Genomic DNA, 14,047 nt, shown 5'->3' with positions numbered 1-14,047 from the left:
TGTTAACTGCAAATAACATACTATTACACTGTAGTTTTGCCTAAGACCCCAACGTGGAAGACACTAGTCTTTCATATCACTGAGAAAGCATTAACTTCAGCAAAAAAAGAAGTGTCTGCTGTATTCACCAAATTTAGCAGTCCAGAGTTCAACACTGCTCTTATGGAAATTGAAGAAACTCCCATTAATTCCAAGGGATGAAGGACTGGTTGCGAAAATCCTAAATATGTTTTACTAATAGAATTCTTCTTGTTAATGAGCTGGCATGTGAACCCGTTTTTTCCGGCTGCTGAAAGCAGCTTGTGGTTTGCTTTTATTCTTTCGAACACAATTAGCAAAGCACTCCAGCAGCTGAATAGACCTATTCATTTGAACAAATTATTCCCTGGCAGAGTTTTGGTGTTTTTTTAAAAAAAATCTCCCCAAAAGTCTCTCCCATCCTGGTGTAGTCAGAAGAAACACAAAAGCCTGCCTGTCATTAATCTCGCCTGCCTGTGCCTGAAAAAAGACAAGTGGGGCGTACACTGCTGAATACGTTACATTTTCAGCATCCCTCTCAGTGACATGACTGAATTGCTCACTTCTCCCAACCTTTATCTTAGCTGGTGTACGATCCTAATTAAAAGGCTGACGTAAGGAATACACACAGGGAAGAGTCTGGCACGGATGTTATGGATGAGATGATAAACTTTATGAGCACAGCTACCTCCCACGTAGCTTTTGTAGTTAACTGTTGGAGCTCGAACAGTTGCTCTTATGTGCACCGTTTCTCATTTCAGAGGGCTGAAAATGTTAAATAAAACAGACTTGCCCTTTCTAATAGGTAGTAGCATCTCGCTGATCTAATTAATCTACGTAGCTCATTCTTTCACTGAGATTACTTTACAGGCAAATTGGACTCCAGTTCTCTCCTCCTGCTGCTCATTTTCGGTGCGAAAAGGGCTGTGGATAGGATAAAACCCACGCATCCACCTCGTGAACAATGCTGTCATGTAGTTAACACAGCAGAAACATTTGTTTAATTAGTTACATTTTCAGCTTTTAAATGAGAAGAAAAAACAAGCCATGGGTGGTCTGTAACCTCAGAAGAGCAAATATCCCGGGCTGTAAAATCATCCCAGCTCAGAATACTGGGCTGGACATAAAAAAAGCATTTATTGAATCCTAGGCCTGAGTCAGGAACAGAAGGTGCATTAAGAGCTTCCAAACTGCCGCCTACCGCCAATTCATTAAGTGTTCGGCATTATTTAATAAAAATGGCTTATGCATATACTTTAACTGACACGCTATTTATTCATAAACATTTTTAACTAGAGTATCTGTTGGGAGTTATTCGCACACCAATTCAGAGACAGTTTCAAATTCTTCCTTCAAGTAAATGCATGCAATTCCCATTGCTGTCTGCCTCACCTAGGCTCCAAGTCTGCAAGCAAAGCTTGTCCTGTATTTTGCAATTAAACCAAGGATCTCAACTGATCTCAACCAGGACACATTGCTGTTAATGTCTTGGTAACGCATTAACATTACAGAAGTGAGAAAACTGCTATAATTTGCGTAATAGCATTAAAGTGATTCTACTGTCCTTATGCCTGAACCCCAAATTTGAATGGATTTTGAAAAAATTCCTCTTTTTTTGGCTCTTTTATCAGAGAAGTCGGTCTCCAGGTAGGCACGAAATAAAATGGTCAAGCTTTCTACAGAACTACAGGATGTTTCTTGAAAAAAAATCATGACACCATTGAATGCTGAAACGAGGGCTGAACAGATCTGATGCTTCAGCCCACATTCTTCGGGTTACATTAACATGACAGTAATGGCTGAAAGTGGTGCCCAAGCAAACTAATGGTATTTGCTAACAGGCTGTGCTGATCCTCAGGCAGCTGTTGCAACGCGATGTTGCAATGGGACATTGCAGGCAGGGAACATCAGCATTTTTAGCCCCATCCTGTGCAATTATTACCTACCCAAATATTTTTAAGATGCTTTCTCAGAACCTCTCTGCCACCCTCATCTTCTATGCCATTTAGTTAGAAGGTGCTTAACGAAGCTTTTTTCTTCACAAGCGAGATTCCTAGAGAAGTCAGAGAAATTGCCTTTTCCACACTTTCCTGCTCACTCAGAAGGCGCAGGCTCTTCTACCTTCCCTATAGCACCCATGCAGAAACAAGAGCAGTTTCTGACCTGGGAAAGACATACCCATAACACAGAGAGTTTTTCTCTCTTCTGTGTGATTTCACATCTGGAGACGAAGATGGCCAACACTCTTTGACCTGTTCCTCCTCCACGGGCTGTATGTGTTCTCCAGTCTGGCAATTGGACAGCTGCTGCTTTAGGACTTTGCCCTTTCTGTCTCCCTTATCTTTCCTTTTGTCATCTGCTATTTTCCATTTTTATGATATTCTTTTTTGGTAGATAATAATGCCTTTAGGAATAGTGCTGGCAAGAGGCCAGGACAAAATGGCAGTGATAACAACTTTTGTTTGAGTTAGGATCACTGCGAGATAATTTAGACCACGGACCCAGGCCCCCGTTTTCCCATGACACCAGAAAAATCCACACAGAGAAGCAGAAACACTGAATGCTTCAAATCCAAACCTCCCTGAGTTCATTCTCTTGGGACACGGCTTGCAGAAAAGGATGAGGATTCTATTTCAACACCCGTGGATAAGACTTGAGATGGACTGTACCACCAACTATCTTTCCCCAGAGTTTTTGTTTTCAGGAGCAAAATCCAGCAGAGAAAATCCATCCCTGTCGCTTCCCACCCACGCAGCTGAAGGACCTCTCCCTCCCAAGCTTCCCTTGGAGGACACAGCCTTGCTTAGCATGCCGCCAGGCCAACATTGCCACTTTTTTCCCATGCTGCCAAGAGAAGCACCGTTAATGAGGTGCCCACTAGCCACATATCTCTCAGAGAGGAAGGAACTGGCCCGCAGTTTGGCTTTTTATTTTTTCCCGTTAGTTTCTAAAATGGGTATTTTTCTTCAGACTGAAGGCTGCCCCAAAATGTTTCTCCTCTGAACACGGTAGCAGGACAATCAGTTAAGGGAATATGAAGCATCTCTTTCCCACTGTCCAAAGTGCGGAAATGTAAAATTCACCGTGAGCGATGAAAAGCAAACCAGATAGTTAGAATTCACACACTGTTAAGGAAGTAACACAGCTAATGTTTTTTGCTATGCTCAACCCAAGGCTACCCCTCTTAAACAAGTTTTATCTTCCCACTGGGTTAGGACGCTGTGAGAAAGCAGGTAGGGGAGGCTCTGCTGAGATCTGTGTAAGTTAAGCATTCATGTAATACCAGGACACGCTGCATTTGAAACCAAACTCCCTCCCCCATAGCCAGGATCTGTAGCTCCTCCACAAGGAGCCCCAGATCCCTACGGCCTCCACCACGAGCTTCCCGTGAGTCAAGGATTGATGCTTCAAATGGCAGGAGGCTATGGTAGGTAGATCACAAGTCCCCCCTCTGCCCCGAGAAGAAGAGGTTGGGAAGAGTGCAGAAAGCCAGGTGGGAAGGGAAGAGCAGGAAGAGGAGCAGGAGAGGAGCAGCAGCAGCAGGAGCGGCCCCATGCCACTGCCCGGCCCGAGCAAAGGCTGACTGTTTTGGGTGATGGAGTGCTTGGAACAGGATGAAAAGCTCTGGCTCACAGGTGGGAATGCGATATAGGAAGAGGCAGCCCTCAGAGCCAGGCAGAAGAAGGTCAAGGACAAGGCGTAGGGAGCCAGGCACCCGCGCAGCTGCCCTGGGACAGCCAGGAGCACTGCCAGCCTGAACGTCTGATTGCACAAGCAACCGTGGTGTGAGGAAAGAGAAGAGAGGACTTCTGGCCACGGGTACACAGCTGTTCAAGGAGTCTCCCCAACGAACACATTAGCTTGCAAAATCTCCCCCCTGCTGGCACAGGGGGATTTGCTCTTTCATGGATCCAATTCTGCTTGACCATAACTGGGCTTGAATCTATCCAGCGTCTATCAACGCTGAACTTGCATAGGGTTTGCAGCGGGCCTCCATCCTAAATAACAGCAAATCACCCCCTTGCCCGCCTCCAAACGGCCCACAGACAGCATCCTGAGCTCTCCGCAGTTTAACACTGAAATGTCACACTAGAAAAGCCACAAAACTGGGGATGACTGGATCTTTAATATTCAAAATCACATTTCTCACCAACCATCTTGCTAAGTGACACCTGCAAAAGGGCACACAGAGGGAAAAGGGAGGAACAGCACAAATTACAGTCCCATGCCTTGTTCAAAACTCATTTAGCAGGTTCGTCAGAGAGCAGTACCTTGAACTTGGCAGTTGGGGTTTCTCTACTAACCCGAGGCAAAGAACACCAACAAAAGACTATTTCTGCCTGCCTAGACTTTGAAAGTTTCTTGGGAAAAATACAAGCCACTGATATGATTCAACATTTCATTTACATAAAATATTTAAACGAAAGACATGCAAATTCTAAGAAGCACAGGTTTTCTGAAGACAAATGAGATTATGTAATAAACTGCAGGAAAAGTCATTTATTTACACAACCTTCAAGTTCCTCTGCCTGTGCTTTGAACTAAAGACGATGCCTCCACCCGGGGAACACACAATGCTTAAACAAAGAGCTGAGGTAGGTGCCTAAGTGGGAGCTGGCCAATGAGGGGTTTGAGTTGCTTTCTTGAGTTTTGGGCACAAATTCCCCCAAACCCTCCTTTAAAGTTAAAGCTCTGGATGCACCAGTTCTTTTCCCTTCACCCGAGATAACAGCTTTCAAGCAAATTTACCCTTGCTGCAGCACCTTGATTTCACAGAGGGCACTTCACAGCAACATTTGAATTTGCTTGAAAAACAACGTAATATACTGCCTTAGTCTATGAAGCCAAAATTTCTTCTGTCTTTATGGGTTCATTATTCCTCTATTTGTAGGCATGTATAGCGATGATAGCAAAAGAAGTTTTGTCTCACGCTCTTAACTGCAAGAGATTTATGTTTTTCTTGATAGTCACTTTTCCTATGGAATTGTTCGTATTACACTTCTCGTTTCCTGCAGCTAAAGACTGACCAAGCTCTCTTCAAGCATCTTTTCTTTCTAAGCGTATTTGGAAGGCTGACTGTCCAGGAAGTACTTCTATCAGCACGAAGAAATCCCTATAGGTATGCTATACATACTTGCTTTCACAGAACACTTTTCTATGAAAATCCCTAATGAACTAGCTTTGCGGTAGCTCAAAAGCAATTTTCAGAGGCACCTTCCTCCTACATTTTGAGAAATTAAAAAAATACATACTCTCCCATATCCATCTCTGGAGGACAGTGGCACTCCCCTAGGTTTAAAACAACTTGCAAGGACTACAGTGATATTTTAGACAGTTTAAAATAAACAACAGCAACAACCTAAATATGGTTAGTTGGGGAATAAGACCTCTTTTCTCACTTGCATCAAGAAAAACTTCATCAGATGCAATACAGAGAGTGTAACTTTCTGAGATTTGATTCTACCAAAAAAAAGTATTGGGAGCAAACAAAGACGAAGAATGCAATTCTTTGCCTGTGAAAAAAAGACAAGTGATTGGTGGAAGAGGGAGAGAGACCTGGCAATCTGCTTTGCCCCAGCCCTCCTGCTGATGAACAAGGGGACAAGCACAGGACAACTGCTCATGGATGGTGGTGCACAGACCTAGTGCACCTAGACCAAGTCTATTCTTGCTGCTATTTGCATCATCCACAAAAAAAAAAAAAAAAAAAGGAAAAGAGATTATATAGGCAACAGTGGGCTTTTACGACTGAACCAAGGCGATTCTGTCCTGAGAAGGGGTCACTGCTACTTTTCCTTTAATTAGGTGCGTGTTTTTGAAGACGCTAAGACCTGAAGCCTGTCATCAAGTACTTACGTAGTCATCCTCGTGCAGACCTTGCTTCTGAACAGAACTTTTTACCTCCAGGGAAAACTTCTCAAACTCAGGCTTCACGGTCCTCAGCAGAGTGACGGTTTGGAGAAACGAGTATGCCTTCTTGGCTTCAAGGTCATGTTTGTCTCCTCTTCTCCAAGAGCCATTTCCTAAGGGGAAAACAAGCATATTTCCAACTCCAAATTAGGTACCATTACAGAATTGCCTTCTTTTTTCCACCCAGAAGTCCCCTCTCCTGCACCTTGGGGAGATGGCAGAGTACAAGGGAGAACTGAACCTGCTCCAAGATGTGCAGGAAACCAGGCAGGGAGGAACGGCTGGTGGGAAGTAAATGTGCAAACAGAAAGACAACTTTACTCCCATGCTGTGCTTGCTTATTTTTAAAGGGTGGGATGAAGCCTAAGCGTGAGAAGACATCTCAGAGCAAAAAACGTGTGCCAGATCTTGAACGCAGAGATATTTAAGTTAGAACAAGTGAGGGAGGATCCGACCACAAAGTTTTTGTTATACAACACCCCACCAGCGACACTCTTGGACAGTCAGAAAGGCACCAGTAAAGTCAATAGTATGATCATCACCTCGAATGGGAGGCAGATGGTGCAGCTACTTCTCCCACAGCTCTCCCACTGTGGTCAAGGAGAAAACCATGTGTGCAGTGCCTGCTAGACCAGCCCTGCTCTTAGTGAAAAAGAAACACTTAGAAATAAAATGGGACCCTGCGCCTATGCTGTATTTACATGTGTTTTGTGTCACAGCAGGGGAATGATTTAACTCAGACCACCAGTAAAGTAATCAGATTTTTAAAAACCAGGATAGCTGACTGGTTAATTAGCAGAGGAGCCCTCGCGCCTAACAGGGCCTCATCTTAGCATGTCTGGAGACCCTGATCCAAAGCTTCACGAGAGCAGTGGAAAGCTTCACACTGCCCTGGACCAGGTTTTGTGCTATTCTATGTAAATGATAAACAAAAGAGACCTAGAAGGAACAGTGGTAGCCCTCAGCAGTGTGCCTTTAAATGCTTACAAATAATTAAAAGCTAGACAGTCATTTTATTTTTCGAACAATAGCAACAAACCCCATCACGGTTAAATGAGCAAGACGAAGACTAACGCTAAGCTCTCAAGGAGGCACGCGGGACCCTGAGACGAGAGAGGATGCGGCTGCTCTGCTTGGGTTGAGGATCACGGTGCCATTTGGACAAGAGAAGCAAGTGGTTTGGGAATGGAGATGCTAATGGAGATGGAGTCCAGGCACCAAACCCACGGTGCTCCTTGCGCGGCACTACCAGCTGCATCACATGCCTGCAAGAGCAAATTCATGGACAAGACCACTCCGGTCCCCCCGAAGTAGGTGAATACAGAGCCTGTGTTTTGTCCTCCCAGTATCCCGGCACTGCTGCTAGGACTTTTTTTTTTTCTTCTTTGTTTTTGACAATAAATGTAGTTGGAGAATTGCTCTCCTTCCTCAGAGACCACAGGGGAAGGAATGAAGGACGTGCACTTCTCCAGAGGACAAGTCTTTCCTCGTGCTGCTTTTGGCAGCTCCCGTCACTCCCAGCACAGGGCAGGAGGCACAGGACCACACCTGAGCCCTTTTACCTCTCTTTTCCACCTCAGGAAAGTCTTATTTACCAGAGCTCAGCACTGGCTAGGACTGCAATTTTTATAAACTTCATGAACCTTGCTAATTCTTAATTTTTCTTCTTTTTTTTTTTTTTTTTTTTTTTTTTTGGCAGTTACTTCATTCTTTTATGAAGAAGCTGTAGATACGTCTGCCTTGATTTAGGGATTTCTTCCCCAATACAAAGTTTAACTGGTCAAAATGACTTACACCAGGACCCTATTCATCGGATTTGATGGAAACACTGGAGAGCAACCAACATCCCACCATCTGATTTTGCTCTCAGAGGCAGCACTCTTCCCTTCAATGCCTGCACCCTCTCCTTGTTGCTGCTTTCAAAATGAAAGCAATGCGCATCTGGCAATTGTAAGCTAGCACGTCTTGCTCACTTCCCCACAGGAAGATACAAGCCCTGCCGGAGTCTCGAAGCTGGAAAACCTCTGCCCCAGCTGGGTACCTGCATTTCAGAGGCGAAGTATTCAAGAAGTACGGCAGAGACTACAGCACAGTGGGCTGTAGCTTTGCATAGATATAGCTTTGCATTTACAAATGGAGATGGCTAAAAAGAGTGAGATTATATTAAAAAAAACCTGGTAGTGCTGGTAGAATGTGAGTAAGTTTCTATCCTGGACACTACACATATTTATTTTTAAAAATCCTGACCCTGGGAGCAGGGAAGGTACACTTGCATAACCGCGTTCCTCGAATAATTTACATATTTAAAATCCTTCATGGATTATTTTGTGGGAGGTCGTCTTGCCACAGTACTTATGTGCAATTATTGCAGCCTTGGCGTTTAATACGCCTGCTCTTCTGAAAAATTAAAAATATTCAGAACAGAGGGCAACAACAAACTGCAATATGGTCATCTGAACTTAAAGGCAATGTGCCAATTTGCCAATCACACCCACTCTTAGAATTTGTACGTTTTATAAGGTACAAAATCTAGTATCTCCAGGCTCTGGGAACACGGAATTCCGGGAGAATTTCTCTATATTTCTCTTTTATGCTTGCTTTCCACATGTGATGACCATCTGCACAAAAATCAGCTTCTGATGCACAGTCATTTCGCTCTTCATGGGAAACATATCCAAAAAGAAACAGAAAAACTGGTTTAAAAGAATTATTACTTAGAAATGCCAGGAAATGCCACATTCTAACTACACTGCATCAGAAGACAGACAGTTTTCATTAATCCCTTGGAAAAGCTACAAGAAGACTGGACTACCTGTGACGCAGAGGAGGATGGTGCTGAGTCTCCCACACGACCGCAGGGCAAACGGGTATTGCCCCCATTACCGTGCTGCATGGAGGACCCACGCCAGGGTGGCACAGCACTGCCCTGTGCACGGCTGAACAAAGTGCCATCTACTGGGGGCTGCATCACTGGGGACACCCACCCCACATCAGCTGCGATGCCAGGGTCACCCCTGGGGCCGGGCCCTGAGCCTGGGGATTGCAACACTGCCTCCTGCAGCCACCGGTATCTCCTAGCAAATACCATCCTGGAAAGCAAAACCATCACAAACGCAGCCGCCCGTCTCCTGCAGCCGCTGCTCTTACACGAGCATCCCCTGCTCAAGGAGAACGTTGGGTACCAACTCCACAAGCCAGCTTCAGCGCTTCCCAGATAGTCACCGTGCGCTCATTTCAGCCAAACCAAGGAAACCATCAGTAGGGGATGATTCATCTGAGCCATTTTGGACACTTACATGTGAGGTGAATCGCTGTCCAGGGGTGCCTGCTTCTCTCCTGTGACTCCAACGGGAGCCCAGCTGACATGCAGACTTGTACCCACGGCCAGATGAATCACTTCTGACTCATTTCTATTCTGTGAGATGAAATGCAGCAGCAGTGCAGGGGTAACGAGCCACCGCCGGCAGCCAGAGGGGTTATTTGATCAGTGGTTTCTATTAAATTCAACCCTGTGAAGCTCCCATGGTCTACAGAAGGGCTGAAACTTCAGGGTTTTGTGATTGCTGACATGGGTAGACCTTCAGCTTTTTACCCTGGTCCTGCTTAAGGCTGCAATGCCAAATGGTTTTGCTTGGGATGAAGGGATGAAGTCACTCCAAATTTAACTCAAGAAAAAGAAAACCTTGATTCACACCATTGGCTTTGATCTTGTTCTGCCACTTTATCTTCTAGTTATTTAAGTGATTTCCCTATTACTGGCAAAACTTCTTTAGCTAACCTTGAAGATACATGTAGCGGTATCTGTACTCCTGTATATATCTCTATCTATGTTTATTATAAAGCTTTTCAACAAATATCTCTGTTTATTATAAAAATAATCTCAGAGGTGGTAGACAGATAACAAAAAGTTTATGCAGAAGAATTTAACTTACAATTAACTGATTTATTAAACAAAATACATTGTCCTTTCGTGAATTCAATTGTTCCTGCTCATCAGCTTTTTGAGGCTTGAAAGAAAAAAAAAAAAAGTTTTCCTTCTTTCTCAACTCCTACTTGGTTTTCAATTTTAAATGAATTTGTTACTGTAGTGGATTAGTTAAGGCAGCCTGCAGGGGGGAAATTATTTTCTCTGCACCTGCAAAAGAGGCTGCTCCTTTCAAAAAGAGTGTTGACACTTCAACAAAACCTAGTTCCCAGGCAGGAACTTGCCTCAGCTTCAGCCATCTGACGTTGTTTAAACTCAGCAAATGTGTTGCTCCAGTATTACCTTGAATTTAACTGAGACAGCTATAGCAGCTGAGAGCAGGTTTAATCCCTGCTCTGCACTGCCATATTATCAAATGCAACTGAAAGTAGGCATATTTCAGAAAGCAAATGTATTTAATTTACATTTTACAGTCATGTTTTAATTTGACAAATCTGATCCTTCTTACTTAGGGGTAGAATCAGCCACCGTTATCCACCCTGCTCTAGTCTATTTGAACCGTCCATGTCCCAGCCAGTGCTTTCCCTTCAGCACACCACCACTGAATATTTTTGCAGATGCAGTTTCTGATCAAAAGCTGAAACAAATTAGATATGTGGATCCCCCAGCAGAGAGATGACTTCTGGAGACCCAGGCCCTGCAGCTGCCCACGGCCCCAGCCGTTGCTAATGTCTTCTCCCAGCCATCTGCACCGCAAGCCACCGGGCAGCCAGGAATACCCCTGCCCTGAGATTTGGCAGTCACAGGGCCAGGGATGGTGCAAACCACCTAGAGCTGAGCGCACACTGCAGCACGGGGTACCCACACCTGGCTGCTGTAAGCAATGTCTCCACCTGGTGCTGCTTCCCCTACAAGTAACTAAGTAAGTAACGCCTACAATGTATTTGGCATCTTGTGATCGACCCAGAGGCAACTATAGCCACGAGGTCCTTTCCTGCAAGGTAACTGCAACGACAGGGAGAGACAGTGGTGTATTCTGGGATTCAGTGCGGCGTATTTTGAGGGCAACAAATCTAAAAATATTACCAGGCTTACAGAAGACTTTGCAACATACTTGGGCAGGAAAAACATTACCATATGACGAGCTGTTGAAGAGTTCAATATTGAAGAAAGCGTAGTCCCCGTTGGTCATTCCTTGCCGATGAGCAGCCAACATGATGTTCCTGATTGTGTCACCGCTGGCACACATGATTACAACTGGTGGAAGAAAATGAAAAACACATTTAAGAACTTCAGGGAACAGGCTGTTAAGCATGAATGCTGCCAGAGACAGTGACCCCAGCTGTCCCCCCAGTGTTGCAACAAACACGACAACGCAGATGGCAAACAAAGCTGATTTCCCAAACAGCTGACAGAAGACAGGTAGCAAACGCAGAGAGGCTTCCTACTCCCTTGTCTCCTCTGAAAATAATTAAACAGAGCCTGTGTGTGATCTGCGTTTTTTTTACCCCTGTGATGTGTGATAAGTTCTGGCTTCAAATTTCTTCAGCTGCATATATTTGTAGAGTCGATTGCAACAATAAGCCTCTGTTGTTACTTCCAAGTGGACATAAGACAATCTGAAGATGAAGAATTAACGTGACACAATAACATTACTATTTTAATTTCCGTTCCATTGAACAGTTTGGTGTAGATTGATCTCACCTACACCTCAGCTGTCTAAAATGTAGGTATCTGATCTAGAATTTGTTGCCTCTCTACAGTTAATGAAGAGCAGCATCTCTGCAGCTGTCTAGGGACAGTGGTGTGAATCTTTCCAGGACGTGACTTTCTCTCCAGAGACAATACAATAAGCCTAGGCAACAACCTTTGATGGGACGCTTAATGCTCAGAAAGGGGAAAAGCAAGTGCCACTTTCTGAGCGTGAAGATTGAAGGTGGTTACAAGATTAAATGCCACATAGCCTCACTCATCATGGACCACAAGCTAAGCAGGGGCTCTGCTGCTACAGCAGGATCTACAAGCCCGCAGGTGTGCTCTGTGCAGGCACCGTGATCCACACTGCGACAACGGTGGTTGAGAGGGCTCTTCCCCAACCTGCTGAGCAGGGGGAACTACTCCCCTTGCTACCCTCCCCTCGCCAAAGGGAAAGCAGGAACTCAGGCACAGTCTTCAGCAATGGGGAGACACCTCCCACACTGAGCACATTATACCATAAACTTTTACCTAGGCTCACAAGACCATGGGTATGAAGCTACCGACATCAGAGGGAGCAGCAAAGTATTGTACCAGTGTCTGCTTCGGGGCTATATCCTACAGCAAAGTCGTAAGAGATCCTATTGGGACAATGATTCAAAACCAACTGCACGCACATTTCCAAGAACGCCGTCACGCATGGCAGGGCTCAAAAGCTGCAATAATGTACGCAAATATTTTCACCCCAACAATAAAACTGAATCAAAACCACATTCAGCTTTTTGGGTAGAAGTGTTTGCTATTATAAGAAATGAAAAGGCCAAACAGGCCAAATCTTTTCGCACACAATGAATCTTCTCCCATCGCTTTTCTGGTTGGATGCCATCACAGGCATAAAGCTCCAGATGCGCCTCCGGGGTGAGTCACGTTCGGTACATCCCCACGCTTCAGGAGAGTTATACCATGCATAGCTCTGTCCTCCTGATTATAGCAGAGCAATATAATAATTTCCAGAGCAACAGAGCAAGACGTATTTCATGATCATTGTGAAGTATATTAGCATGAAGGAAAAGAAGAAGAAAAAAAATTTTCTTACAATAAAATTTAGATCAAATCTTTTCCAGATGCACATCAGGAATGAATTTGTCTCACTGTTTCTAATTTCAGCATAGGTGAGAGATTCCCTTTTGAAACATTTCCTTGCTGCCCTCCCAATTCTCCCTTGACTTCGCCTTTATAATTCACATATATCGTAAAATCATAATCTGTAGATGGAATCAAAGAGATTCCCACACCACCAGTAAAAGATCTGGAGCAAAAGGAATAAAAAAAAGAGTAGGGGAAAAACCCCTACTTTAAAATACATTAAGTCATATTTTGTAAGCCTCTGAAGGAATGTAAGGGAAGTAATATTAACTATTTGGATGTGGTTTTTAACCCAGCAGGAGAGCAAAGATTACATATTTCAAGATTTTGAAGCAAATAAGCTATGGGCATGTCTCTTGCAATCTTCCAAAAATGTAAATGATGTGTATTTAATCTGCATCTGTGTATTTAATCTGCACCTTACTATTGTGTACATACAAATGTGTATGTGCAAACACATACAAAATGTTCCCCCTCCAGTATAACACACGCAGACCACAGTAATTCTAATACTAATATTCTGAATTTATTGACTAGGATTATTGACTCATCCTGCAAATACTTAAGAGTTTAATTCCAGTTAAAGGAATAAGCATTCCCTTTGCTACGCACATCCCTTGGACTACATGCTTATGCAGAACGTATTTAAGTACAGTCCTGGGTTTGTGACCATTATAGTAAACCTGAGCCTACAACATCAAGTCTGTAGCGTGGTTATCTGAGCCTACAAGGGAGTCTGAACTACTAATAAAATTTATTAAAGACAAGTGGTTAACTTTATCACCATATTTTTCATCATGATTTTATCATGGCTCTAGGACTTCAGTCTTTTGAAGTGGCTCCAGGGACTGAACAGGCAGCCGCTGGCAAACATGGGTGTGTGGCTGAGTGTGCCCCTGCCTCCGGGACCCCCGAGAGCTCAGTGCAAACCCCCAGCCAGCAGCAACCTAACCCACGGGGCCAGCCTCTGCCCGGGGTCCCCACGGGCCAGCTGATGGAGCAGCTTCTTTCTCAGCCCTGGGAGAGTTTTGAGCGTGTATCCTGATCTGCTTGAAAGCCCACTCCCACTCAGAGCAGCTCAAGGAAGCCCGACCACTCAGGTGGGATCACTACCAGCAGCGATCTCCGGAAACAGAGAGGGTGCAGGGTCAGAGCACGGGATGGTGTCACGGTAGGTGCGATACAGGAACCCTTAAAAACTGGTGAGAAAACCAATCAACCAAACAAAAATGTTTCTAGGAAGTGCTTTGGACAGTGTCACATTGCCTACCAGCCCTGCTGCCACGTGGGGGACCTCCGAGGAGTCCCCAGCAGAAATGAAGACCTCATCTGGTCAGCTAAGGCACGTGGTGC

The 14,047-nt window shown here is 44.6% G+C and overlaps 1 protein-coding gene across 1 annotated transcript in view; it reads right to left on the bottom strand.

Moving 5' to 3' along the window:
- The window catches only part of NPR3 (natriuretic peptide receptor 3), a 33,200-nt gene extending 22,095 nt beyond the window's left edge, over positions 1 to 11,105 (bottom strand). Inside the window, exons 1-2 of the mRNA XM_009576197.1 lie at positions 10,988 to 11,105; positions 5,875 to 6,041 (exon numbers count right to left, since the gene is read on the bottom strand). Coding sequence (XP_009574492.1) covers positions 5,875 to 6,041; positions 10,988 to 11,102 — 282 coding nt within the window. The 5' untranslated portion in view covers positions 11,103 to 11,105. The remainder of the gene's footprint in view (positions 1 to 5,874; positions 6,042 to 10,987) is intronic.
- Positions 11,106 to 14,047: the final 2,942 nt, after the last annotated feature.

The sequence above is a fragment of the Fulmarus glacialis genome, unplaced genomic scaffold, assembly GCF_000690835.1.
Source record: "Fulmarus glacialis isolate BGI_N327 unplaced genomic scaffold, ASM69083v1 scaffold34470, whole genome shotgun sequence".
Classification (NCBI taxonomy): Eukaryota; Metazoa; Chordata; class Aves; order Procellariiformes; family Procellariidae; genus Fulmarus; species Fulmarus glacialis.
The sequence above is the reverse complement of the archived record's forward strand: the minus strand, read 5'-3'. Positions and strand labels throughout refer to the sequence as shown.